This window comes from Epargyreus clarus, unplaced genomic scaffold (genome assembly GCF_041222505.1).
Source record: "Epargyreus clarus isolate Ecla_fem2 unplaced genomic scaffold, WU_Ecla_fem_2.2 ptg000012l, whole genome shotgun sequence".
Classification (NCBI taxonomy): Eukaryota; Metazoa; Arthropoda; class Insecta; order Lepidoptera; family Hesperiidae; genus Epargyreus; species Epargyreus clarus.
Window position 1 is genome coordinate 7277139 of NW_027332220.1, and position 26184 is coordinate 7303322.

At 36.3% G+C, this 26184-nt stretch overlaps 1 protein-coding gene across 1 annotated transcript; it reads left to right on the forward strand.

Moving 5' to 3' along the window:
* Nucleotides 1-548: 548 nt before the first annotated feature.
* On the forward strand, nucleotides 549-23498 carry Tao (Serine/threonine-protein kinase Tao). The gene is made up of 21 exons (XM_073078339.1): nucleotides 549-966; nucleotides 1155-1227; nucleotides 2429-2660; nucleotides 3257-3374; nucleotides 5482-5745; nucleotides 6232-6354; nucleotides 6470-6710; nucleotides 8183-8319; nucleotides 9291-9373; nucleotides 10052-10314; nucleotides 10733-10848; nucleotides 11401-11571; nucleotides 11919-12130; nucleotides 13382-13532; nucleotides 13788-13900; nucleotides 14567-14693; nucleotides 15323-15424; nucleotides 15860-15994; nucleotides 16729-16887; nucleotides 17407-17525; nucleotides 18022-23498. The coding sequence occupies exons 3-21, from the start codon at nucleotides 2437-2439 to the stop codon at nucleotides 18143-18145; spliced, it is 2982 nt and encodes a 993-aa protein (XP_072934440.1). The 5' UTR covers nucleotides 549-966; nucleotides 1155-1227; nucleotides 2429-2436; the 3' UTR covers nucleotides 18146-23498.
* Nucleotides 23499-26184: the final 2686 nt, after the last annotated feature.

Genomic DNA, 26184 nt, shown 5'->3' on the forward strand with positions numbered 1-26184 from the left:
GTATGTGCCAAGAGTCACTGTACTTGTAACTTGAGACCAAAGAGTATGGTAACTTATGCTTGAGACTATTAATTATAATTGTAAAATTTCCCACTTCTTATGTAGTTTCTACAACCTAGCAACATTATATTGGCCAGTAGCACACACATAGAAAATGTAGCATCCGACCAACGTGCTCTTGGTTGTAAGATTAAATAGTAATAGATATATAATGATTTTTTATATGTATTAGCTTAGCTTAAGTAGCCAATACACTAAAGAGAAAATGTGGAGATAGAGAATGTAAATATATTGCTTGTAATATGTAAGTTATACCCAGTTACAAAATTACATATTTCTTTACATAATATAATTGCATGTTGTTTTTTGTTTTAAATTACTGTACTTAGTTACAGAAAATAAAAAAATACTAGAAGCTTGGTGTTCTCCTGAAGATAACAAACTTGTGTTAAAATGTAAGGATAGTGTGCGAGTCAACTTAAATCAGCTACTGCGTAGGCTAGTGAATAGGTTGCTTTAAGAAATTTCACTTGAAAAACTATAAAAAAACTACGAACTGCGTCAAAAGAGGGCGCCACTGGTTGAAGTCACAGAAATTATGTCCTCAGTACGGGAAAGTTGTAAATAGTTTTCAATAATTTTTCGACGAAACGCCCTTACAAAAAGCATTTAATAAATAAAAAGTGATAAATGACTATGAAGTGAGTGTCAATAGTGATGGGAGACCATAAATTGTGTGCCTTATAAAACAAAAAGCTATCATCGCATTCTATACCCCAACGCCATTTTGAGGCGAAATTTTGTATTGTAAGTGCCAAGTATTTCGCAATATTTCCTATATTCACCCTTCCGCTGGGGTATAATTGATAGTATTTGATAAATGTGGATGTGAAAGTGGCGTGTGGATACACCCATCGCGGCCGGGAGTGCTACAGAAGCCGAGGTCGGAACCGTGGATGCCCCGAGGTGAGTTGTGTGCAGTCGTCCTAGGGCTAACATTTTAATTGGATTAGGTAGTGTCATTTATTAGCCTAAAGATCAGCTGTAGTGTTAGTGGGTGATGAGTAGGAGGTTAAAAATTGGTAGTTAATGTATTGATGGAGGAGATGGTGTGAAAATTGGCGTGGCCTGTTATCGGTTTCCGACTGTTGCAGATAGCGGTCGCGGAGGATGGCCAGGGGCGGCGGGAGTGCTCTAATTAACTGACGGACGCCGCCGGCTTATGCAGTACGTTCTCTTCACTCCATACCTTTTAGACCACACAACAATAGCCAAGACATTAATTCATATTGTCTTGTTGACAAAAATGTGTTATGTTTAAATGAATTTCACCAGATGTAATTTTAATATGATTTTATAAAGGTACATTAGGTATTCCATTTCTTTATATTACTATCCCAAACTAATGAGATTTGATTAAAACAAATCTCTTTATTGTTTGATATGAGTTATGTTCTCTAATGAATAACTCAATGATTAATCATATTCTTAAGCAAATAAGAAAATCCTGTAGTAATTAATTTCTTAACTGATTTATGATTTATTAAGTATTATCACAAGTAAAAATTGATGTTACAATAGAAAAATTGTTAATAAAATTTGTTATGTACAGAATTGTATATGAGAGTAGTTAATTTTGGTATGACTATATATCTCCAGATTTATAATAGGTTTCATAATCACTTCACACCAATTCATCACTGGAATGTTTCTATTGCTTTTTATATATTTTTTTGCATTTTAAATTTTGAAATATAATCTAAAATCCATATTTATAATATTACCCCTTACTACACTTCCTAAAATATTACTTATTCATATTAAGGTTCATATTGCAATATAAATATAAATGAGACTTATATACTGTATAGATTTTTTTTCACAGTCCATATTAATATTGTTTAATACATTACAATATTCGAAACAATAAACTAAATACTAATGAAAACTAGAAAAAATTAATCAAATTATACACTAATAGAAACTTATTTATAAAATGTACATATATATTCAAAAAAGAAATACAAAAATATAAAAACATAAAACTACCATAACAAATTATCACCATCGCTGTCCTTGGACAAGGTACCCAAGATGCTGGCAGCATTTCCTCTTTGAATTGCTATTGCTATTTAATATTTTAACTAATACAAACAAGTACAAGATTGGGCACTCATTTTACAACACTAATTTAATAAAAAGTAGTTTATACCAGTATACGGTACCAATATTGGTATTTAAATCTTTCATATTTATTGAGGAAAATTCTGTTTTAATGAATAGACTCCGAAATTAGATATGTGTGGTTCTGAAAATTATTAATTAGGCATCAAAACTGTTAATCAAGTAATCATCATTATTAACATTTGTGTAACCAAGTACTTAATTATTCTATAATTGTACTTTATAAGACATTGATATGTTACAGAACAAGACATGCCTCGACCTGGCAGCCTCAAGGACCCTGACATTGCAGAGTTGTTCAGTAAACATGACCCGGAGAAGATCTTTGAGGATCTCCGGGAGATCGGCCATGGGTCCTTTGGTGCCGTGTACTATGCCCGCTGCAATCTCACGAAGGAGATTGTGGCCATCAAGAAAATGTCATATTTGGGGAAGCAGAGCGAAGAGAAATGGCAGGATATCTTGAAAGAAATTAAGTAAGGAAAAGCATTTATAAGTTTGAACAGACCATAATAATAGGCATAAAATGAGTTGAATTATGAGTTTTAAAGCATTCACTTTGATCATTCCAATTTGCTCATAAAGGATGTCTACAAAATATTCCTTATTCAATTCCTAAATATAAGTATTAAATTATTGTTTTCAAAATGTATAATGACTATATAAGATCACAGAGAACAGTCAATAAATATTTTTTTTATTTCCATACAATTACTGAATACAAAAATAAGTTGTTTTTGATTGAAGTAACTCTTAATTGATTTACAAGTACCAAAACCATGATTATACTTGTTGTTGAGTATTGTGTGAATTTAGAATAAATTTATTTCAGTTTCTTATAAACCTCTTAGTAATGTTTAAGCAGGCTAGAGAAATATTCATGTTCCCTACATTACTTAACTCATATACCTGATTTTCAGTTAAATATAAGCCTTAATCTGAAGTATAAATATTGGGTAATGGACCCACTAAAACACACAAGCATTCACAAAAATTGGTTTTAAAAAAAACTTGCTTTCACAATGTAATTTAAGTATATAAATAAAAATGCATGTTTCTCGTTTTCATACAGGTTTCTGAAACAACTAGAGCATCCAAACACTATAGAGTACAAAGGATGTTACAAGAGGGAGCATACAGCATGGCTCGTAATGGAGTATTGTGTCGGATCAGCTTCAGATATAATTGAGGTAATAATCTTTTCTTTGTATGACATATATTTTGAGAAAAATGAAACTACAATATGTTCCAATATTTTGTTTGAAATTTGTATGTTGTTTTGTATGTGTGTGAAGTCTACCAATTTGCACTTGATCAGAGTAGTCGACTATGACCACCCAGTGAGAAACAGTGTCAAATAGTGGGACAATAATGTGTTGATGATGGGAATATGGCAATGGAATATATGGAATGTCCTGTGTGTACTATGTTTAATTGGCGATTACATTATTTTATATACAGAAGTAGCAAATAATCATGCAGTATCTTATGTTACCACCATCTAATGTTAATTATTACACCAAATAAAATTCAAAAATGTCTAAACATGATAGTGTTGTGCGTCCCCTACCACTCTGTTCGAACCAGAATGAGGCAGCACTTTACACGGCCGTTTTAAAGGCAAGTCTAGAAGTACGCCACTTAGTCGAGGCCAGCGATAAAGAATAGTTCTACGAATAGGTATTTTCCCATATTAGTTTGTAAGGGGTGTCCGGAATAAATAATCTTCGTTTATCGGCGTTCAGCCCCCTCCCTCTTTTAACACCCATGCGTATACGCGTTTCGCTCCAGTATCTCAAATAACAACATCGGACAATAACATTGTAATTCTAATGTAACATTGTAACATTTCTCATAACATAATCATTAATAACAATATTCCCGATTATATTCAGCTTACATAGTATGAGTAAGGAAGGGCATGTGACTATTGAAACATTGAAGTCCGGGTAATCAGACACGATATTCGGATGAGGTCATTGATTTCCGCGAAAGTAATCTGATTTAACAGAAACCAATAAGAGTCGCGGTTACTCATCTAATGTTTACGTGGATACCGACATGAAGGATGTACACGTTATCAGTAAATATTTGACGTATTGACATAGGTAATCTACTACGTCACTTCTACAAGTAGGATTTTGTTGTCGATGTATTTATAGTGTACGATACACACACGCCTTTTTTCTACGTATATCCTTGTACATGGTCCTTCGGTTCTACGCAATAATCCTAAAATTGTTCAAAACCAAGCCTACTAGCTTATGTTTGAAATTCACGTTAAAATTAGTACAATCATTAATCATGGATTATTTAAAAAAAAGTCTTTAAATTTCAATACGTATTTGTAAAAATAAAGCCATGCAATTAAGTTTAGAAAATGGCAATTGTGTCGAAATCACACATTAGATATTCGTTCATATAAGTTAACATTTAAATATATTTAGAAGCTGAAAATCGCAGACATGAACGTAATTCATCTGTATGAATAAAGATGGACTGGCATTGCAATAGATGCAAGGTCGCTTCACGATAACTATAATAGTCAGGATATACCAATGTTCTCCACAATCGAAACCGCAAGCTACCTGTGTCCATAGCTACATGTGTTATAGCAAGTGTGATGTTACTCAGGAAGTAATAACTGAGTATTGAATAACTAGGGATTGAATGCGTTTCCTTCCCAATAGATTTTATATCTTTATGTTACTATGGACGTAGGTTTTGGAGACGCACAGCTTCAAATTTTTATTTTTTTATAAACTGGGGATATGCTGATTTGTTTGCTACAATCTTCGTCCAGTGGCTCTACACGAGTGTAAATCCGCACGTATATTTCATTGTACCCAGAGTAGACAGTTTTATTTTAATTTTCGTGTCGTTCAAATAAGGTTAGCAAAGTTAAAGCTTACAAAATTGTATTTTATAAACTTCAATTGTATTTATTTGTACAATTAATATAAATGTTATAAATAGTAGTTCTCAATTAAACAATATTTTAATACGTAGGTTTGATTTGGCAAGTACTTATTAGACGTAAATTACTGGTACATTTTGTATTACCTTCTGTATAAGGTGAGACGTATTTATCAATGGAATTTGAAAATACTATTTTGTAATAACATAGTTATTTTCGCCTTTTTTCATTTGCACAAACAGTTAAGAGTGGTACATTTCGGGGACAACATAATGGCGCTCTGTTTACCTTTAAAACAATGTAAAACTTAAAAAAGAACACGTAACGATCACACCATGCGTGCAACGTATAAAATAACACTGAGTTTGCACCGTCGACAGGTCCACAAGCGTCCGCTGCGCGAGGAGGAGATCGCGGCGATATGCGAGGGCGTGGTCTGCGGGCTCTCGTACCTGCACAGCCTCGGCCGCATCCACCGGGACATCAAGGCGGGGAACATTCTCCTCACGGAGAACGGCACCGTCAAGCTGGCGGACTTCGGCAGCGCGAGCATCAAGTGCCCGGCGAACAGCTTCGTCGGTACGCCGTACTGGATGGCACCCGAGGTCATACTGGCCATGGATGAAGGGCAGTATGATGGAAAGGTTTGTTGATTTTGGTACATTACATATAAGTAAGATAGGACGTTGTAAACGTCTACTATGCGATCTCGAGTTCTCTACGAACCATTGTAATTGTCAACTTACCTTTCTAAGTGATTGTTGTAGATCACGATACGCATATGATCTATTGATCTCAATCAAAGAACTCCAAATGTTTATTAAAATAGGAAATTATGCGATAAGAGTATCGTGAACTTGCATATAAGCTGACTGACTTTTATATTACTGATGTAATATACTTATATTCACAGGGCGCAAATTTTCGTTTTATCTATGGACCCTTAATAGGTAGACAGTTTACAAATTTACATAATTAAAATTAAAATTTAAAAAATAAATGGAAATTTGGTGATATGGTACCCTCCGTTAACGAGTTTGACTTGTACTTGGCCAATTATTTTTTATTAATAAAGCCAATTATTTTATTCATAAATAAAATTATTAATAAACCCCTCAATTTTGTTTCAGGTGGATGTATGGTCACTTGGTATAACATGCATAGAACTGGCGGAACGAAAGCCTCCCTACTTCAACATGAATGCCATGTCCGCTCTGTACCACATAGCGCAAAATGATTCGCCAACACTACAAGTATGTATTTGATGCATCATTAATTAATATTAATTCCTAATTTTACTTATTAAAGATCAAAGTGTGTACAGAAAGACGACATCAAAGACTAATACCATTTCGTACACATTGCTAGGCGCCAGAATGGACCGATACGTTTCGCTACTTCGTAGAAGCGTGCCTACAGAAGATACCTCAGGACCGGCCCTCGTCGACCAAACTCCTCTCGCATCCGTACATCACGCGACCGCGTTCCCCGAACGTGCTCGTAGATCTCATACAGAGAACCAAAGCCGCGGTGAGGGACCTCGATAACCTCAACTACAGGAAGATGAAGAAGATACTCATGGTTGATGGGGACAATGAAAGCGCTATCGGTAAGTCTGATCTTCAGAACATATTTGCGTACTAACTTGTCTAGTAAGTAGTATATGGTACATGTTAAGTGATGTTGACTCGCCTGATGTTTTAACACACGTTAAATTATTTGTGGTTAAATAAAAAAATATACGACGATTTGGATAATCCGTTTGAGTAATCATATTTTTTATTTGTTATCGGATAACACAATCGTTAATCTGTGTCTTAGTCATTTTGGTTATAAGTAGGTGCTATTAGGCCTTCCATCATAATAACTTGTGAAAAAAGTGATTATATGTAAATATTTGAAGAATAAGATTAAAAGTGTTTAATATTTTCGAAATCATCAACAAATTCTGAAAACACATATTACAAATTCAGGGGTCCTTCTGATTTTCTTCTGGCCTGCATATTTTTAAGTATGGTGCGAATTGCCACGACAATAAATATAGTATAATATAGTACGCGGCTTAGCTTGCTAGATTCTAAAATCTCGCGTACGAAGTATATACGCGTAGTAGATATTAATTATTTATATTAGTATAGTTTTTAGTTTCATCCATTCATATACATTAATTTTTGCTTTTGTCTGTGTTTCATATTTCAAGGAGACTTGGAAGGTAAGCAATCTTAAGTTTAAAATGATTTAAAAACACAGACTCGTTATTTACGATTTTCCTTTTTACTCATTTAAAATTGTTTATATTTTGCTGTCTCATTCTCCATACTCTTCAATCACTGAGATAAAATGTATTTTAAGACTTTTGTTTTTTTTTTCCTCTATTTGTTATTTGGTCGATTTAAAAGAACAATGCGCTTAAACAGGACACTACTCTTTCCTGGTTTGAAACTGAATATTTAGGATGTAGGTTAGATATAGGTTATAAGTAAACAAAAGCCACTAGTGATTTCAATGCTACTTTATTTGGTCTACTGTCCGAATACTTATGCGAATATACCGGTGATAATTTAATAAATTAAAATGATTTTCTATATTGGTGGAAATATCGTGAGTCTAGAATATACTAACATATACACATTAAAAGTTATACTACTTTAGCATATTAAATAAAAAAGGAACGCCTGTATCAACGTGTTCTCGCGCAAGACATATACATATAATATTTTATATATACATAACAAAATATTACAAAACTTAACCTACATTTGCTGCAAAACTCGCGACATTTACTAGCCAACTTTATGGTGTCGATTTTAGTCTATAAAAATTTACTCATATATCCTAAACACACCAAAAGTGTTACTGCGTTAAACAAATATGTCATATAACGTCAATTTCCTTAAGAAATTAATATTGATACTAGCTATAAAATACTTAAGTTAAGTTCACTTAAGTCTTTTCTTCAATTTTTATGTATTACTTAATAGTTAGAACTTTGTTTGACGTCAACTAATTCATCCTAATTTGACATAGGACTTTCTACATGAGATCCAAATGGTTATTAATGATGATCAATGTTTTGTTCAGGCGACAGCGAAGAGACAGCGGAGGAGCGGTCCGGCGGCGACAGCTCCAAGTCTAACTCCGCGACGTCCGAGCACAGCGCGGCCGGCGCCTCCAGCCAGAGCTCCTCCTCGGGCAGCCTCAGGCGGCGGCCGCACCCGGTATATTTCTTTAACATACAAAGTTTACACAATAAGTGTTTTGGAGCCGCCTAATTAACAAAATGTATTACGCTGTTTGTCCACCAACCACCGATACCGATAATTAATGACGGCGCCGAAGTAGCGTACATACATTTACTATAGCAGCTTGTCCACCGAACGTCCGTCACCCGAGCACCGTCATCCCGGCCGCCGATATTCCGAGTAGATCGGCGTGACCGCTAGATCGGCACCGAGTTCTTGACGGGCCGATGTGCCGGCAATGTAAAACACATTGAAACTTGTCTATACACAGCCGTCACACGAGTAACAGCTGGAACAAAATAAACCGCCGATATCGGTCGCAGTGGACAAACTATCGCCGTTACGACATAATTAAAATCGGCCCGAAACTATCTTGTTCTCGGTATCGGCTCGGTGACGGTGCAGTGGACAAACAGCCTTAGGCGGCTATATATGTAAATCATTTACACTATTTGAAGGTAGTAGAACTCTTTGTGGTAAGACGCCGGCGGCGCCACCGCCTCACCTATTTCTGCCTCATAACAGCAGTGTTAAGTGCTGCTGTATTCTGGTTTCAAGGGTGTGGTAAGGGAGACTTTTCTGAGGCGTTCCAGCTTAGTCTTCAGGGATAATGGCGCATCTGTTGCCGGCCTCAGGTAGGAATATCTAATCCTATCTGGGATTAATTAGAGACGTCCATGGACGGCAGTAGCCACTTACCCTCAGGCGGATTGCATGCTCGCTTCTACTCCCATATTATAAAAAAAAGTTTTCCAGTATTTTTATCATCACTAGTAGCAATAGGCCTAACAATGGTCAGTCATTAAAAACGGGACAATTTAACTCCTCTGCCTTATATCCACGAACCACCTATACGTTCGTGATAGACGAAAAATGTGAAGAGACTCGTACGGTATTGCTAACACATTTATTTGTACACATATTTATTTTCATGACTATGGTTACAGATGAACGCGAATCATCACAGTCAACACCAGCAACAACCGACGTACCAACATCTGAATCATCAACATTCATCACACTCCACTAGGTATGCAATAAATTGTTAATATTGCGATGTGCCCACTGTTGAAGCAAATTATGACTAGACATTGGCACTGCTGTGTATGTTGTAATAAGAATAACATCTTTCTGATCATGATAATTTGACAAACATCTACAATGTACAAGTATATGTAAGTTAATAATCACAAATTCAAGATAAAATCACTGTAAACTATAAAGTCACATTATGTATTGCATGTGTTAATTTAGCCTTGATTTAGGTTTGCATGAATTGTGTATTAAAAGTAGTTAATGCTTGAAATGTTTGTAGACCATTAGTAACTAAATAAAATTATACTATGTTGCTTTGTGTGGACTCTTTAGTACTTTTTCTTTTCTTGTCGAATGTTATATCTATCTGTATACAGCAATTGAACTTATTGTTTTATTATCATGATTGCACTTGTCTTTTATGTATATACTTATAGCACCCAATTTGTTTGCTTCTTAACAAAATGTATTGCTTATATAGTATCATATTGTCTATATCTTCTTTCTATTTCTACCTTCTAAATGTGTATCAATTATTGCACGTATCTTTTCAAACTTCGCACGTACTCTTACTTCCGCTTCCACGACGCACGCACGCACGCACTAGTAGAGCGCATCAATTCATTTTCAGAGGCAAGCGCTGGTTTAACTCATGTTGCTGTTTCGTACGCAGAGAGAGCGACAGTCCGGTGCCCGGGCAGCACGACGACTACGTGAACAGGGACGTGTTGCGCGACTACGCGAACAGGGACTCGCTGTGCGACGACTACGGCGACGACTACGCGAACAGGGAGGCGATCCGCGAGGCGCAGCGGGAGCGCGAGCGCGAGCGGCAGGCGAACGAGTACAGAGAGTATGTGAACGCGCCGTCCACGTGGCAGCGCGAGGACAGCGGCGACGACAACAGGAACACGCAACGCCGACAATCACACAGAAGTGAGTTTGGAGTTGGGCTTTGTGTACTAAGCTATAAGACTGGTTGGGTAAGATAATGTGGCCGATTTTCTTGTCGCGTTGTTTACGTCGACACTTGGTTCCCCCCGCATGCGTGCCACTTACATCCTATCGTATTATACGCTCACGTACACGGGTGCGAAAAAACTGCAGCAAATAAATTAATCTGACTTTTGTTGTGTGGAGGCATTTAAATATATGTCGTCTTGTGTAGATGATATATTATCTAACATTTTGGCTGTTTTTATATTTGCAAGACAAGGAAAGACTAAAATGCTAATTTAATGATAGCTTTAAATAATAGGGACATTATTGATATGAATTCCTTTATAATTTTTTAGTTAATAACTAACTGCGCCAGCAATATTTTATACTAAGAGGTTTTCTTAAAATGTTACAGGTGTTAGCAATAATGTATCTGCGGCGATGTCTCTCGTGTCGGAGCACGGTGCAAACAATTTCGCGACAATCAGAACAACTAGTATTGTTACTAAGCAGCAAAAGGAACACAATCAGGTAATTAAAATGACATTGTAGTAAAGAACACCGTTGTCACGCCTTATAAAAGCAGCATTGAGTGCTGCGTACGTAAAATATACTTATATAAAGAGTTACAACTTAGACTACTCCTAGTTTCTACCTGTGGTTGATTACAGATGTCTCAAGTGGTTCGATTCCAAAGGCACTATAGCCAGACATATTTTTGCTTACTACTAGACATGTTTATCTGAAATGTTGCAACTTATTCCTCAGGGTAGTAACGGTTCTATAGCCAACCTCAACTAGGACTATACTTATCTGGGGCTTATTACAGGTGTCCATGAGCGACAGTAGCTATTTACCATCAGGTGAAATGACTGCTTGTTAGGTATTTTTTTTATAAAAGTGTTCTAATTCTTTTTATAATACTTTACTCCTGACGACTAAGTTGGAACGCTGCCATACCCTCCACATCATTCTCAAAAAGTATCGTACACCCTTCTCTAGACGCACGGCTATGCATCCACCAAGTTCGTGGAAATAATTATTCTGTGTGTGGATATAACGTGAGGGTGTGTTGTCGCACAGGAGATGCACGAGCAGATGTCGGGCTACAAGCGCATGCGGCGCGAGCACCAGGCGGCGCTGCTGAAGCTGGAGGAGCGCTGCAAGGCGGACGTGGACGCGCACAAGGCGCAGCTCGACCGCGAGTACGACGCGCTGCTGCAGACGCTCTCGCGGGAGCTCGAGAGGCTGCAGGTGAGCTTTTATTTTTTTGTTAACGAGGGGGAAACCTTCAAAAGGTATCCGGTGCCATGGGAGCGACACAGGGTTATGTGGGACTCTTACCGCACTAAAACCCCCGGTGGCCGTCCTCGGCGCTGCGTAGAGGACTCCAGGATCTCAAACGTAACGCAACCGGAGTCCTATTATAGCTTGTTGTATTTCATGAAATAGTACCGACCAATTAACAAATTGAGGACATGCTAAAGTACTCAATTTTACTGATGTACTCGTAAATACTTTCACATTAAAACGTAAAGGTTCATCTTTGTTTATTTGTTTTATTATTATTCAATTAAGATTAATATTTGCGAATTCCACAGACGAAGCACGGACAAGAGAAGGAGCGCAAGTTGAAACAGAACGCGGCCGCCGAGAAGAAGCTAATAAAAGACATAACGGCGAAGCAGGAGCAGGACCGCAAGTCGTTCGAGGCGCACCGCAAGCGCGAGTACAAGGTGAACAAGGAGAGGTGGAAAAAGGAGCTCAGCATGGACGACGCCACGCCCAAACGACAGAGAGACGCTACATTACAGTGAGTTGCATTCAAAGACTCTATACGCTTTTTTAGTTTTCGCTGTACCGTGGTTGCTATAGACATGCTCAATGATAAGTAAACAAATATTCCGACTCTGAACAGTCATACAAATTTGTCATTGGTCTGTCGATACTGCATATAACTTATGGTTTGTTAATTTCGTAAAAAACTTCTACAATTTGTGTATGAAAAATATATAATTTGTAATTTGTAAACTAACTAAATTAAAGATTTATATTGTTTAATTATGCGTCTGGAGCTTAATTTTAGAAATACAAAATAAAGCACAACTTTATACATTATAACTTGTGTACCATTTAATTTTAATGCCCTCCGTCTGCCAAACTATTAGTTGCGACCCGCGGAATTTTTGTCAACGAAACGTTAATATTAGGGGTGTGCGAATAATTCGAACTTACGAATTATTCGTTCCGAATCGAATATTAATATTCGATTCGAAACTCGAATCGAATAATTCGAAAATTCGAATTATTCGAAAGTTCCCGAATAATTCGAAAAATTTCGAATAATTCGAAAATGTTCGAATAATCCGAAATTTTTTGAATAATTCGAATTTTTTCAGGGTTTCTTATTTTCAATTTTCGAATAAAAATTTAACAGTCAATATACATTTTATTTAAACCATATATTTATAATAGTTACACAAATAGAACAATTAATATAGTTTTTTTTTAAATAATGAAATAATAAAAATTGAAATTTGGGGATGATCCTATACTTGTAATGTTAATAAATAACTTATAAAAAAATGGATGGTAAAAATATTGATTGCCTTTTTTTACGGCACTTTAAAAAATTACCTGAAATTCGTGCTTCTAGACTAGAATACCCCCTTAATTCGCGAATTATTCGAAAACGTTCGAATTATTCGAAATTTTTACGAATTATTCGAAATTTTTCCAATTATTCGAAATTTTTCGAATAATTCGAAAATTCGAATTATTCGATTCGAATTTCGAATCGAATATTGATATTCGATTCGATTCGATTCGAACGATATTCGCACACCCCTGGTTAATATAAAATGTTCGTTCCTGTAAACTTCAAAATCGAAATTTATAAATGGGACGATATTTATTGGCCGGCAAATTCATATTTTGGACACAATACATTTTGGGCGATATTATAATTTTTTCTCTTGCCGAATACATGTGGCCCGCCATTTCCTCATTTACTCACTAAAGTGGTTGCCGGCTATTGGATTACGATCTACTTCGTGTCACCCAGGTCGCAGAAGGACAACCTGAAGCAGGCGGAGGCGGCGGAGGAGGCGCGGCTGGTGCGGTCGCAGCGCGAGTACCTCGAGCTGGAGCTGCGCCGCTTCCGCCGCCGCCGCATGCTCGCGCTGCACCACAAGGAGCAGGAGCTGCTCAGGGAGGTACGTACGCGGGTTCGGGTCCCGGTGGGGGAAGTGATGTAGTGTTATTGTATAAGATTAATTCAATTTTGAATAGGTATAAGGAAGGTACGTGAGAATACGCTCACGCACAGGTTCGAATCCCGGTAGGGGAAGTGATGTAGTGTTATTGTTCGCAATTTCCTAAAAGATGAATTCAAATTTAGATCTTTATCGTATTCCAATATAAAAATAGAAGAATCAATAATGATGAATATGTATTTACTTAATTTCCAGGAGCTGAACAAGAGGCAACAGCAACTGGAGCAAGCGCACGCGATGCTCCTACGTCATCACGAGAAGACGCAAGAGCTGGAGTACAGGCAACAGAAGGGCGTTCATGCGCTTAGGTAATAAGATCATTAAATTCTTTGGTTACTTTTTCAGCCGAATTGTGTTCTAATGTAGGCCAAAAACAATTTTTCAACTTATTTAACTGTCTTAGAATGGAAAGCGTCTGTACGTTATATACACGTGTAGTGTGTTCTGGTTTGGAGGGTGTGTTAAGGGAGACATATTTTTCCGAGGCATTCCAACTTAGTCCTCAGGGGCAGCCGCGCATCTGTAGCCGGTCTCAGGTAGGAATCTAATCCTATGTGGGGCTGATTACAGGCGTCCATAAGTGTCCACTAACCAGCAAATGGACCGCATGCTCGTCTACTACTCGTATATTATTATGAAAAAAACATTACAAAGAATAGCACTTCATTACCGAAAGACTATGACTGTGACTTGGAGCTCCAAGTCACAGTCATAGTCACAGTCATAATCAACTTCAAGAGGGGTGTAAATAGAGCTCTCCTTCGAAGCCAGCGATGCATTGGCGACTCCTCTGGTGTTGTAAATGTCCATAGGCGACGGTGACTGCTTCCCATCAGGTAGCCGTCTGCCTTATCGTTAGATTACATATATAAAAAAAACAAATCAATAATTACCATTTACGAATGATAAGATGTCATTACCGAAAGATGGACACGCGCAAACAAAGACAATAATTTTGTCGGCGTATCTTCCAGGGAAGAACAGTTGGCTAACCAGCACGCGACGGAGCTGGCGAACCAGCGCGACTACATGCAGCGCGCGGAGCACGAGCTGCGCAAAAAGCACGCGCTGCAGCTGAAACAGCAACCTAAGAGTCTCAAGGTGAGGGTCTTAATGCAATGTGACCTCACCTTAGTGTGTGATCGAAACTAAAGTAAAGACAGCGAGTAAGATGTACTACGATAACGCTAGGTGGCGTAATTACTTTATAGGTAGTCTTGTATAGTCCGCGCCAAACTTCTAGTCCGCTCTGAAGTTGTTTCGCGCAGGTGTAGTCAGAGAGCTAATGTGGTCGAACACAACTACTAGCATATACTTCGTAGCAACAATAAGGGCACACTAACGCAGCTATGTACCTGCGGGCGAGAGCGGGCAGCAGAGAGTGCCGGGGGGTCCCGCGCTGTCTTCGTCCCGTTAATATCTACAATTTACTGTTGCGACGCGTCTCATTTCTATATTTAGAGCGGAATATAAGTTTAGCACGGACTCTAACATGACGTTAGAATTTTAATATGGTGTGTGCTACTGAAATTATTAATGTTAGATGACCTAAAAACCGTACAGCAAGTTGCTTCAATGTGTGGTGTCTAAGGGTATGATTAGTTTATATTCATGAAAATCAATATAAATTATGAATTATTAGTAAATTTGCATTATAGATTGTGTTTAGAAATTATTACAATTCAATTAATGTTTAACTAAATGTTTGTTGTCTCATTTCATGTGAACAGCAAAAAGAGATGCAGATACGCAAGCAGTTCCGGGAAACGTGTAAGATACAAACGCGTCAGTACAAGGCGTTGAAAGCGCAGATATTGCAGATGACAGCCAAGGTATGTTTTGTATTCTATAAATAAGAGACACTGTAATCAAACATTTAATACGCATGTGAGGACATTTGCGTCCTATAATATCACCAGTAATAATATTCTTATTATAGAAGTGGTTTAAAATCTGTAATTTAACTTGGTACATAATTTGTATTATGTAGTCTATTTAGTTACTATGTTTACGAATAAAAAGTATATTGATATTTAAAGGAAATTCTGGAAGAAAATCAAGCATTTTATTTTAATTCCCGTTTTAAATGTTTAAAAACAGTCTGTCGGCGTCCGTCCCATGTACTTAGATTATGTTATATTTTTGACTCGCACAGAATTTACGTTTTGCGAAGGAACAACTACATTTAGATGAAATTATTAATTATTAATTATTTGAAGCATATGATACACTCAAAAAAATATTTAAGCAACAATATGTCATTGCAGGAACATCAAAAGGAGGTTATAAAGTCGCTGAAGGAAGAGAAACGACGTAAGCTGGTGTTGTTGGGCGAGCAGTACGACCAGAGCATCAGTGAGATGCTGCAGAAGCAGACCGTGCGCCTCGACGAGAGCCAAATGGTATGTCTGATGTTTTCACTGACTTACTGACGTAACCAAGTTAATGTAACTTATTTTAATGAGATACATATTTTTTTAATAGAAGTAGCAGACGAGCATGCAGTCCACCAGATGGTAAGTAGCTACTGCCGTTCATGGACATCTGTAATGGACCCCAGATTGGCTTAAAATGCCTATCTGTGGTCTGCCATAGATGCGCCGCTGAGATGGAAATTCTCTGAGAAAAGTATGTCTCCCTTACCACACCCTGACGGTATTAGGCAGTGGTTCTGCGGAGTCGAACCACAAAGGGTTCTATCACTGTCATAACTTATATGTTTCATTTTGCCTAGCTGGTCCAAGGTTTCAGATATTTTCATTTGTAAAGAATAGTCTGGCACGCGCATATCCTATATTCTCGTATACTAAATAATCTGCATGCGCACTAAGCCTTGAAAGTTTTTTTAAAGATAGAAGTAGCAAACGAGCTTAAGTAATTGTCCTTCAGGGATATCTGTAATCTATACCAGTTCTATCTGAAGCCGTCAATAGATCTGTTTTTCCTGAGGATATGTATGGTCGTCCCATGATTTAATTTACAAACGGCATCCACAGTATTCTTCTATTACAGCGAGAACATATTCAGGATCCTAATAAAACGCAAAACTACGCTCCAAATAGTAATGACGGTGGTACTTCCTTGGTTGTTATTCATTCTACCTTGTAAAGTAACATTATATATATTTTGTTTCCAGATGGAGTGCCAGCAGCTGAAGATGCAGCTGGAGCACGAGCTGGACATGCTGACGGCGTACCAGAGCAAGAGCAAGATGCAGGCGGAGGCGCAGCGGAACCGCGAGCGCCGCGAGCTCGAGGAGCGCGTGGCCGTGCGCCGCGCGCTGCTCGAGCAGAAGGTAAGCCACATGTTCACTTGTGAGATATTAAGCAGTGATAGCCTAGTGGTTAAGAAACTCTGCCTCTTGATCGAGAGGTCCCAGGATCAAATTCTAGGCGAATCCCACCTCTGATTTATCAAAGTTATGTGCATATTAGAAATTAATTATCACTTCCTTAAACGGTGAAGGAAAACGTCGTGAGGAAACCTGCATACCTGAAAAACCTTTAAAAAAAGTTTTCAGAGATATAAGAAGTCTACCCATACGCACTTAACCAGTGAGGTGGACTATGGCCTAATCTTACCCTTTCTGGGAGGATATCCTTGCCCAGCAGTGGGAAAGTTAATGGGTTGATGATGATGATGATGACTTATGGGCGATCTAAGAAATATTGCATTTTTTTTAAAATGCGTTGTAATAATATGGATCTATATCCCTATTAGTGTATGATATATACATTACATCCTTATTCATAGTGTTTTTATTACCCAATATAAGAATGAAATTTAATCGTAACGTTGTTCCATCGCGTTACAGATGGAGTCTGAGTGCGCGCAGTTCGTGGCGGAGCGCGCGGAGCGCACGCGCATGCTGCACGAGCGCCACGAGCGCGAGCTCGACCACTTCGACAACGAGAGCGCGCGGCTCGGCTTCAGGTATGAGACTATTCATATATTCATTCACTATTCACATATTGTGCATCAGGTATGATTTATTATTTTTCTAATTTTCGCTCTTTCTGTTCTTGTGTGTTTCGTTTCGTTGTGTGTTTGTATTGAGGAAAGCTATATATATCATATTTTGTCGTTATATATGTACACTTATGAGGATGAATGTACTTTAGTAAACTGTAATACGTTTTATAAAAAGTATTTTGAAATACGGATTGATTTACGGCTCTACGAAATCATAGCAGAATATATTATGTAAGTTTAAAATGTAAAGAAAAAGCAGCTAGACCATTTTCAGCCTACTAGATCATATGTAACCACAGCATCGTATAAACATTATAAGAGATCCCAAATAATTTAAGTGTTTAATTGTCGCTTGAAGATAAGTAAGAAATAAATTTAAGCACCGCATATATATCTCTTAAATCTAAATTTTAATAAATAACGTACAGAAATAACATTGGCATGTTCTTCCTTACAGCGCGATGGCAATAGCGGAAGGCAGCCGAGAGGGCTACGGCGAGGAGGAGCAGTCGCTGTCCGGCTCGATGCTGTCGCTCGCGCACAGCAACTCCTCCGCCAGCTTCCCGGCCGGCTCGCTGTAACCGCCCACAGGACCACCGCGTGGTCACACGTTCACCGAACCACTGGCGCTCTGCTCACTGACGACCATAGATTAGTATAGATATCTCACCGCCTTATCATCATCACACATACGTAAAATCGCTGACCGTTTGGTAAGGGTACTAAGTCTCCGACTGTCATGGTTTAATTTACGCGGAACAATGCCGACATGTGCAGTGAAGTGGTGCAAAAACAACACGAAATCGAAGAAAACCTGCCGAGAAATATCGTTGCATTTGTAAATGCTCTAAAACTACATTTTTTTTTAATATTTTTCAAACACGAAAATAGATGACAGTGACAATTGCATTTGTCAAAACATTTTCTCGTTAGGAGTGAGTAATCTTTACTAATCTATGCTGACGGCATAATGGAGTAAATGTGTCACCACAGTGGCACATGAATACGCTACATGGTATTTTTTTTATAAAAATTAAGCTAGACAATAGGCAAATGAGCCAAGCGTGATAAGCGGTCACTACGCCTACGGATGTCAATGGACTTCGCTGGTTTAGTTAGGAGCACTTGACGCCTTGATAAACCCCATACCTTGGAATGAAGTTTGTTTTACATCACCACATGTTTGATTATAATCATTATGTAAACTGGACGATTCGGATGTAGGTAGTCGATGTGAAACCAACTTCAATCTTCGATGAGTGGTGCTTTGGAAGTAGGGTGTCGTAGGCACTAGGTCAAATAGTTCCACGGAACACTCACCATTGTTAAGCCAGTAGTAGCATTACGTATAGCTTCGAATTAATGACGTCACGCCTAATGGTGACCTGTTTACGCATTATGATGTAGTGAATTCGTGTATTGGCGTTTGCCGAAGTGTGGCGAGCGCCCACGGCCGCGTAGTTAGCGTGCCACTGATGCTGTTGTCACAAGCGCACAAGAGATTTTATATTTATATTAATTAACGTAACTTATTCGTTTTTTTTAATAGAATTGATAACATATTGGTTTGAAACTAGGCACCTCAATCGGGGAAGAGTTTTGTATCCCATAAATCTTTTAATTTTCAAAGTATGAGCATTTTAAATTAATTAACACTTGCTTAAATGTTAAAGGTTAATATCGTAAGAATACCTGCACGTCAAAGATATTGTAATATACAGAAAATAGAAAGGTAACTTCACCATTCAAATATTTCCTGTTCAATTCAGGTATATTTTAATTATCTTTTAATTAATATTTTATTTTGTATTTTTATGAATGCAAATATAATATCCACTGATGTCCTTGGCACGGTCTACCAGTTGGGAAATCCAGAACATACTACCCCGGTCGGTAAAATGGAAAGGTCTGAAGACTTCTGACAATGTTTAATGATTGCTACCTAAAAGGGACCATATAGTCTGAATCTCTATGAAAATTGGTATTATATTTTGAACATTTTATTTCTGTTTGTGATGTAACTTCCGGATGGTTTACTGCGATTTTGAAATCCAGATCCATTTCTCCTACTTTAGTATTGTAAAGCCATAAAACAAATGAGATAGTAATTAATAATAATAATTAATCAAGTGGTTATTGAAAAGTATCCAATACGTTTGTGACAACAGTATCCACATGTCCCATTATTGTTACTGAGACTGTAAAGCCCTCCCACGAAACGAAAATGAAATTGGTTGGTAATGGCAATAATAAATTTTAATATACAAATTATTATCTAAGTTTGGTTTGACCATTTTATATTGTAATTATCTTTTGTTTAATCGTCTTCCAATACGTCAGTATGTGTGCGGCCAATGTTTGTGGTTCGGGAGGGCATTTCCTATTCTATTACACTATTAAGTTTATTGCACTCCATAATTATTTAATCTGTCATTCGCTTGCATCAGTGTGTTTTTCGCATCTCTAGTTAACGTCGCTATCGTACGAAAATTAAAAATAAAAATAAAAAATGTTGTTCCATGTTCTAAATTAGTTTTGAAACAGGTTAAATTAAGAGTTTTGAATTGTTAAAAGTTTAATGTTGAGTGCAATTTGTGCGAGTGGCCTCTGTACACAATTTTTTGCTCAATACAATAATAATATATGATATGAAGTGGTCATTGTTACATTTTGTAATGTGAATTCCATGACTTATACACTATTATAGAAGTTATAATGATAACCACATAAGGTACAAATGTATATATATACATATAAGAATAGATTATACCCAGTTGTTTAATCAGGCTAATAAGATGAATGCACTCTCGTAATAATTCACAGTTGAAAGTATTATTGCTTTAGTAGCATTGTTTGAAACGTTGTAGCGGTAAGTAAGAATGTCTAAATTACGACGATTATACAGTTATACCTCATAGCGAATATAAATATACAATAGTTGTGGCTTAAAGAGTGACTCGAGGGTAGTGTTTAGCGCAATGTACCGAAAGTAACTGTGTTACATTTAATTTGTGCGCCAATCGACGTGTACTGAACTTTTATAATAATTCTACAATAAGCCTCACTTCATGTCAGAATTGAAAGTCAATTTTTGTCTCGACATTTTTTAATTCAATTTTAATTGTCTATATATGTGCATAGATTGTAAAATGTTAATACAGTTTCGTTCGTAACACGGACCCTGCAAGTATGCTGACATGAGTGTGAAAAAAATTAAATATACGGTTACTGTTATTTTTTGTGTCTGATTAGTCGAGCTGAATGTCTGAAACACACTGTTGCATGTGCAAGAGATGTTTGTATGTTGAAGGGGCGATATGAGAGATTGTGTGCCGATAGCGTGGTGTTGTGTGAGTAAATAATAATTCACTGACGTGAGCATGAGACGCTTTTACTTAGAAATTAAATCACGATACGACTTTGCTCTCTTGAATTAGACATATTTAAGTGCGCATCTAATGTTAAAGTTAAATTTGCTTCAAAACCTTGATTTGACAAACGAACATGTGGGTATTTGTAAAGAAGACATCAATACGTTAAATTGTATGGTTATAAATAAACATAATTAGGAATAACATTCGGCCGTCCAACAGTTAGCGGTGCGTTTTCAGCTAATGCAACAGAGCAAGGTCAAGTAGAGAGCATGTTTAAAACTAAAAATCTACTAGTACTCTTGAATTCTTGATCTACTCTTGTATGATATGTAGTCTGTCGTAAGTCTATAGTGGTTTTAGTTAATTTTTCATCTTGATACTCTATCAAATTATTCAAGATCGAAAAAATTCCGAGTGAAGAAGCGTGTAACCGTCAAATGGTATTGTAAGGTAAACTTTGTAGTGTAACAGGGACGTGTTGATCCTCAAAGTGTACGCTTATGACGTTTGACAGCAGCGTTAGGGAGGGAGCCGGCCGCCGCGCCCTCACTGTTGGACAGAAATATATATTATTTATAACATTAGATAGTCAAAATTCTAATATTCATATCATTAGTTTTTACTTTAGGAGCAATTTTTGCATATTATAATTGTATGTTGAATTTTTTAACGAGCGGACTGATCGTATTTGTTTGTGGCCTAGAATTGATTTTTATATTAGATGTTAAAAGTTTTTAGTACCAATGCAACAAAATTATGCTTGCGTTAGGTGATTTTTAGGGTTATTATTACTATTATTCTTATTATATATATATACTTATGTATGTAACGCGCTTTACTAAATCATAACAAAAGCAGGTGCTGTGTAACGAGTATTGTGTAACCAACTGCCAATTATGTTTTGTAAATATAAGAAAGTATATATGACAGTTAGGAGCGAGCAGGGCGGCGGGCGGCGGCGCCATGTACATAAAGAACAATAATATATAATTAACTATATACATAGTTTGTTACTTTTGTAAGGTGCGAGTGCGGGAGCGGTGGGACGCGGGCTCCGCGCGGAGCCGACAATGTGCTATTTTTCTTTATTTAGTGTTCTAATACATTATTGTATTGTCAACTAAGCTTACCAGTCATATATGTATAGACGATTACATATTATTTAATTCAATGCCGATTTTAGTCATAAATATCCAAATTTAGTTAATGCTATTTTTTAAAATTAATTATTTTAATGATCATATTCTCTTCCTATATCACATTGCTTGTAAGCATCACACGATGTGATCGTTTTTTTTTTGTATTATTTGAGTCTGTTAGTGGTTTATTTAGGTATGTCATGTTTCGGCACCTAAGTGAAATAGTTGTAAAATTATATAAATTGTTGGACGAGAGTTTTAACTGTTTTTACACGGACCCCGGTGTGGAACGTCGCATGCTCGTCATGAAATGTTCAAAATAGTACTGTAACAATATTTAATGCTTATGTTTGCTAATCCGGCGGGCGTGCGGCGCGGCGTGCCGCGGTCGTAAAGTAGCCTCCACACTATCCTCCTGAACTGACCAAGAAAATGACAATAATCTCTAGACACAGCCTAACTAGACTCGACATCTAGTCTGTACTGTTCGTTAACATGGACCAATGTGAGAGAGTGCAGCGGTGGGAAACATTGTTGGTTTTAGTTTATATTTTCAAGGGCATGTAAGTTGTAACGCATTTTTGGAGTTATTATTTTTTACTACTGGAAACTACGTTTAGTGATATAATGCGAAGTAATATGTTTAACAAAAAGATATGTATATAAAAATATAGTATTATGTCGTGATAAAGGTACTTTTTAACTTATGTTTATTATAATGAATTACAGAATTACCTTGTACATATTAATGTGTTTAATTACTTCATATACACTATATCCAGTGTACCACTGCTGCAGTCTACGAAGGTCGTTGCAATATCTGGATCGAAGCACAAAGGAATTGAATCGTAAGCTGTAACTTCGCTTCGCTGCGTTAGATGGTCGGTACTTAAAGTTAGGCGCGTAGCTTTCGCTGTTGTAGTCCCTCTACCTCAACGCCGTGCAGGTTAATATGATTATTGGTTGTAACAATTCCTTATGGTTCGAATGATGAACGTTTATTATTATAACAACACAGTGAATAACTGCACCGGCTAAGGTACGAGCATAGTGCGTAGGCGCAACTCTTCCCGTTCCATATCACCCACCAGTTTGCTGTTAGGTTAGGCCGTCACACCCGTCGTGTCGATACCGATTAAATAATGATAACATAGAAGTACCAAACTCGTAGTTAGCGATCACGTATTATGTAAATTGTAACTAAATATTTCTTTTTATATTTTACCATTGTATAGCCCTGGCGACAGGCCGGCGGCGCCACTCGCGCCGTTGTTGTTTTCTTTTTATTTTTTGTTATATATTTAAATAACACAATCGACTTGTAGTTTTAATAATTATTATCATTAATTATTATATTGTAATATAATCTTATTAATGAAAAAATCAAACTGAAAATAAATAAAATAGAAAGGAAGTATAAATGTGTATTTTTAATGAACCCTTATTTAAATTTATGCCAAAATGTTAAAAAAATCGTTACAATTTTAACACGTCTGTAATGCAAGTTGTATACAAAAATACATTGATTATTTACAAGAATTTGAGTCTATTATGCCATTTTTGTAATTAGATATCATGAGAAAAAAAATGGATATAAAATCTAAGAAAATTGACAAAGTACATTATGAGCATGGACCTAAAAATAAAATAAATACTGTCTGCAATAGTAGGCGTGGACATAATCTTTTAGAGTGCTCTTATATGTCACGTCAAGCCCAGAATTAGGAACCAGCCTGAGTAAAAGGATGAGTACATAATTAGAATATAAAAAATAATACTAGAATAGAGCAGTTTATAAAATTTATTCTTAACGGCAACTTAACAAATATTTCATTTCAACATTCTGAAAATCCAGATAGTAGTCAAACATTTTCATTGTTGTGCTTATATAATAATAGTTAATTATAATGATAAATTAATTATAGAAGAACATTGATATATTTCACTATGTACCTACTTGGTTTTATTAGTTACATTTCATTTTATTAAATGCTACAAAAATTATCGAACGTGCTGTTTGCTCTACAAAATGCGTTTTGTTAACATAATTCATAATACGTAATCAAAAAAAAGTTAGTTTATAAATACATATACGTAGCTTTTATAAATAACAAAATTATCTGAAAGAAAAATAATGTGACAAAACTTGACAGTATTTTTATCTTAAAAGAGTGCCACATTTTATTAAATCTTATCTGTGTTAATTAAACGGAAATATCTCAAAATAAATGATACAAATAAGACACTATACTTGGTAAAAATAGCGACATAATTTTCAAAATAAAATGCGTGTATAAATTTAATAGCTGCTTAAGGACTTACACTTTTCTTTCTCATATTTGAAACAAAACAAAGAATATATTAATAATTTAATATACTTTATAAGATACTATCCGGATAAACAGCTGTGTTGTGTAAGTATCCCGTAAAAAATCGTCGATCGTTGGTTAAATGCGATTTTATAATAAATAAAATGTGAGTAATAACAAGCGAGCTGGTAATAATTACTTCGTTACTACAAAGATGATTAGATACAGATTGTACCCATGAAGTCATGTATTACAGATGCATCGTCGTGCAATCATGGGATAGCTGTGCAGTCTCACTACCATCGCAGTGTCGATAAGAAAGCCGGTGAAAAAGCTTATACTTAAAATATTTTTCGAAAAAATTTTTCCATAAAGCCAACTGCTTCCTAATTTGTACATTTGATTCCATATTTTTGCTTTCGCTCTTGCTATTTTTTAAACATAAACATACCTAAACTATTCACTCCTAATTCATTTTTAAATTTCTTACTTATTTAACATCAAAACTGAAGCAAAAAGGTCAACATAAAACAGAAGATTATTCGCGATATAGCCGTTGTACCTGGCGATGAATGTGCTCTTTATTTTATCAGAATTAGTTTTATTTTTATCGTAAAAATATATATTTGTTTCCATAATATCTGTTGATAATATTAATTGAAAGACATTTAATCCTTAACCTACTATACTGCTGCAATTAGCACCAGCGACGATGCGTTGGCTTTACGCTATCATTTGTAAACGTTTTATCAATACTTCTGAAATACTTATTACAACAATTTATTGCTCGTTTGAGGTTGATCCTAAGCAAACTATTTGATTATTATGAAGGCACCTGAGTATATATGTGGGTAGTTATTTTTTTGTACAAAATATATCTTCTATTATTTAATAATCAAGCTAGTTTTTACGACACTAGAACAATTACACTAACATACCTATTACTAATTAGCATGTATCCAATACAAGAAAAATTCTAAGGGCAGTGTATTTTTAATAACTTCTGTTCATTCACTTTTAGTACATGATCTTTCAAGGCAAGATAAATGATGTCAAAAACAATACATTGGGCTTATGATTAAGAATTGATTCAATCGTACATACCAAGTTTTGTTAATGATACAGCGTTATTGTATGATATCGGATAAACAAGTTGCATATAAGACAGAAGGCGTTGCAACAAAACGTATTTTAAGGAGAATGTAGGTTGCAAACTATATAATAATAAAATTTCGTGCTAATGAGCACACACACATTTAAGTAACTCCGAAAGCATTAACAAAACGTCATCGAACTCATTACAAGTCCCTCCACAGAAAATCTTGAAAATATTAACAGAGATAATTTGCTTTTGGACAGGTTAAGGTATCAATACAATCCCTCGGGTAATTACGTCATTCATATTTCTTTCTACCAAAATCGAAAACAAATGCATTACTGAAAGTGGACTCAAGGTTCGTGGGGGAACTTATCTATCTATATAGATAGAAAACGAGTGTGTATCGTAGACATTATAACTTTGCCGATCGGAATATCAACAATAATGGAGACCGGCCCGAGTCTAAAGTAAATGGCCCAGCTAATATTATCATTAGTCTTATATAGAGAATTCAAATCAATTAACATATTTTACTCAGGACATGATATTTGTCAGTTATTCTTTCTCGAACATGTATAGAATGGATTCAGCCTAATAAGAGAAGAAGTAAATATATCATCCATTGTTTATTACCTAACGCTCGTTCTATACAACGTTTATATTAAACAGTTTAGGCAACATATACTTTGTTGACAATGA

What these genes read in the sequence shown, in the direction of transcription:
- Tao (XM_073078339.1), top strand. Translation starts at nt 2,437, where the DNA reads ATGCCTCGACCTGGCAGCCTCAAGGACCCTGACATTGCAGAGTTGTTC. An exon ending in GGGAGCTCGAGAGGCTGCAG is followed by an intron (nt 11,572 to 11,918) that starts GTGAGCTTTTAT and finishes CGAATTCCACAG; the next exon opens with ACGAAGCACGGACAAGAGAA. An exon ending in GCGCGCTGCTCGAGCAGAAG is followed by an intron (nt 16,888 to 17,406) that starts GTAAGCCACATG and finishes ATCGCGTTACAG; the next exon opens with ATGGAGTCTGAGTGCGCGCA.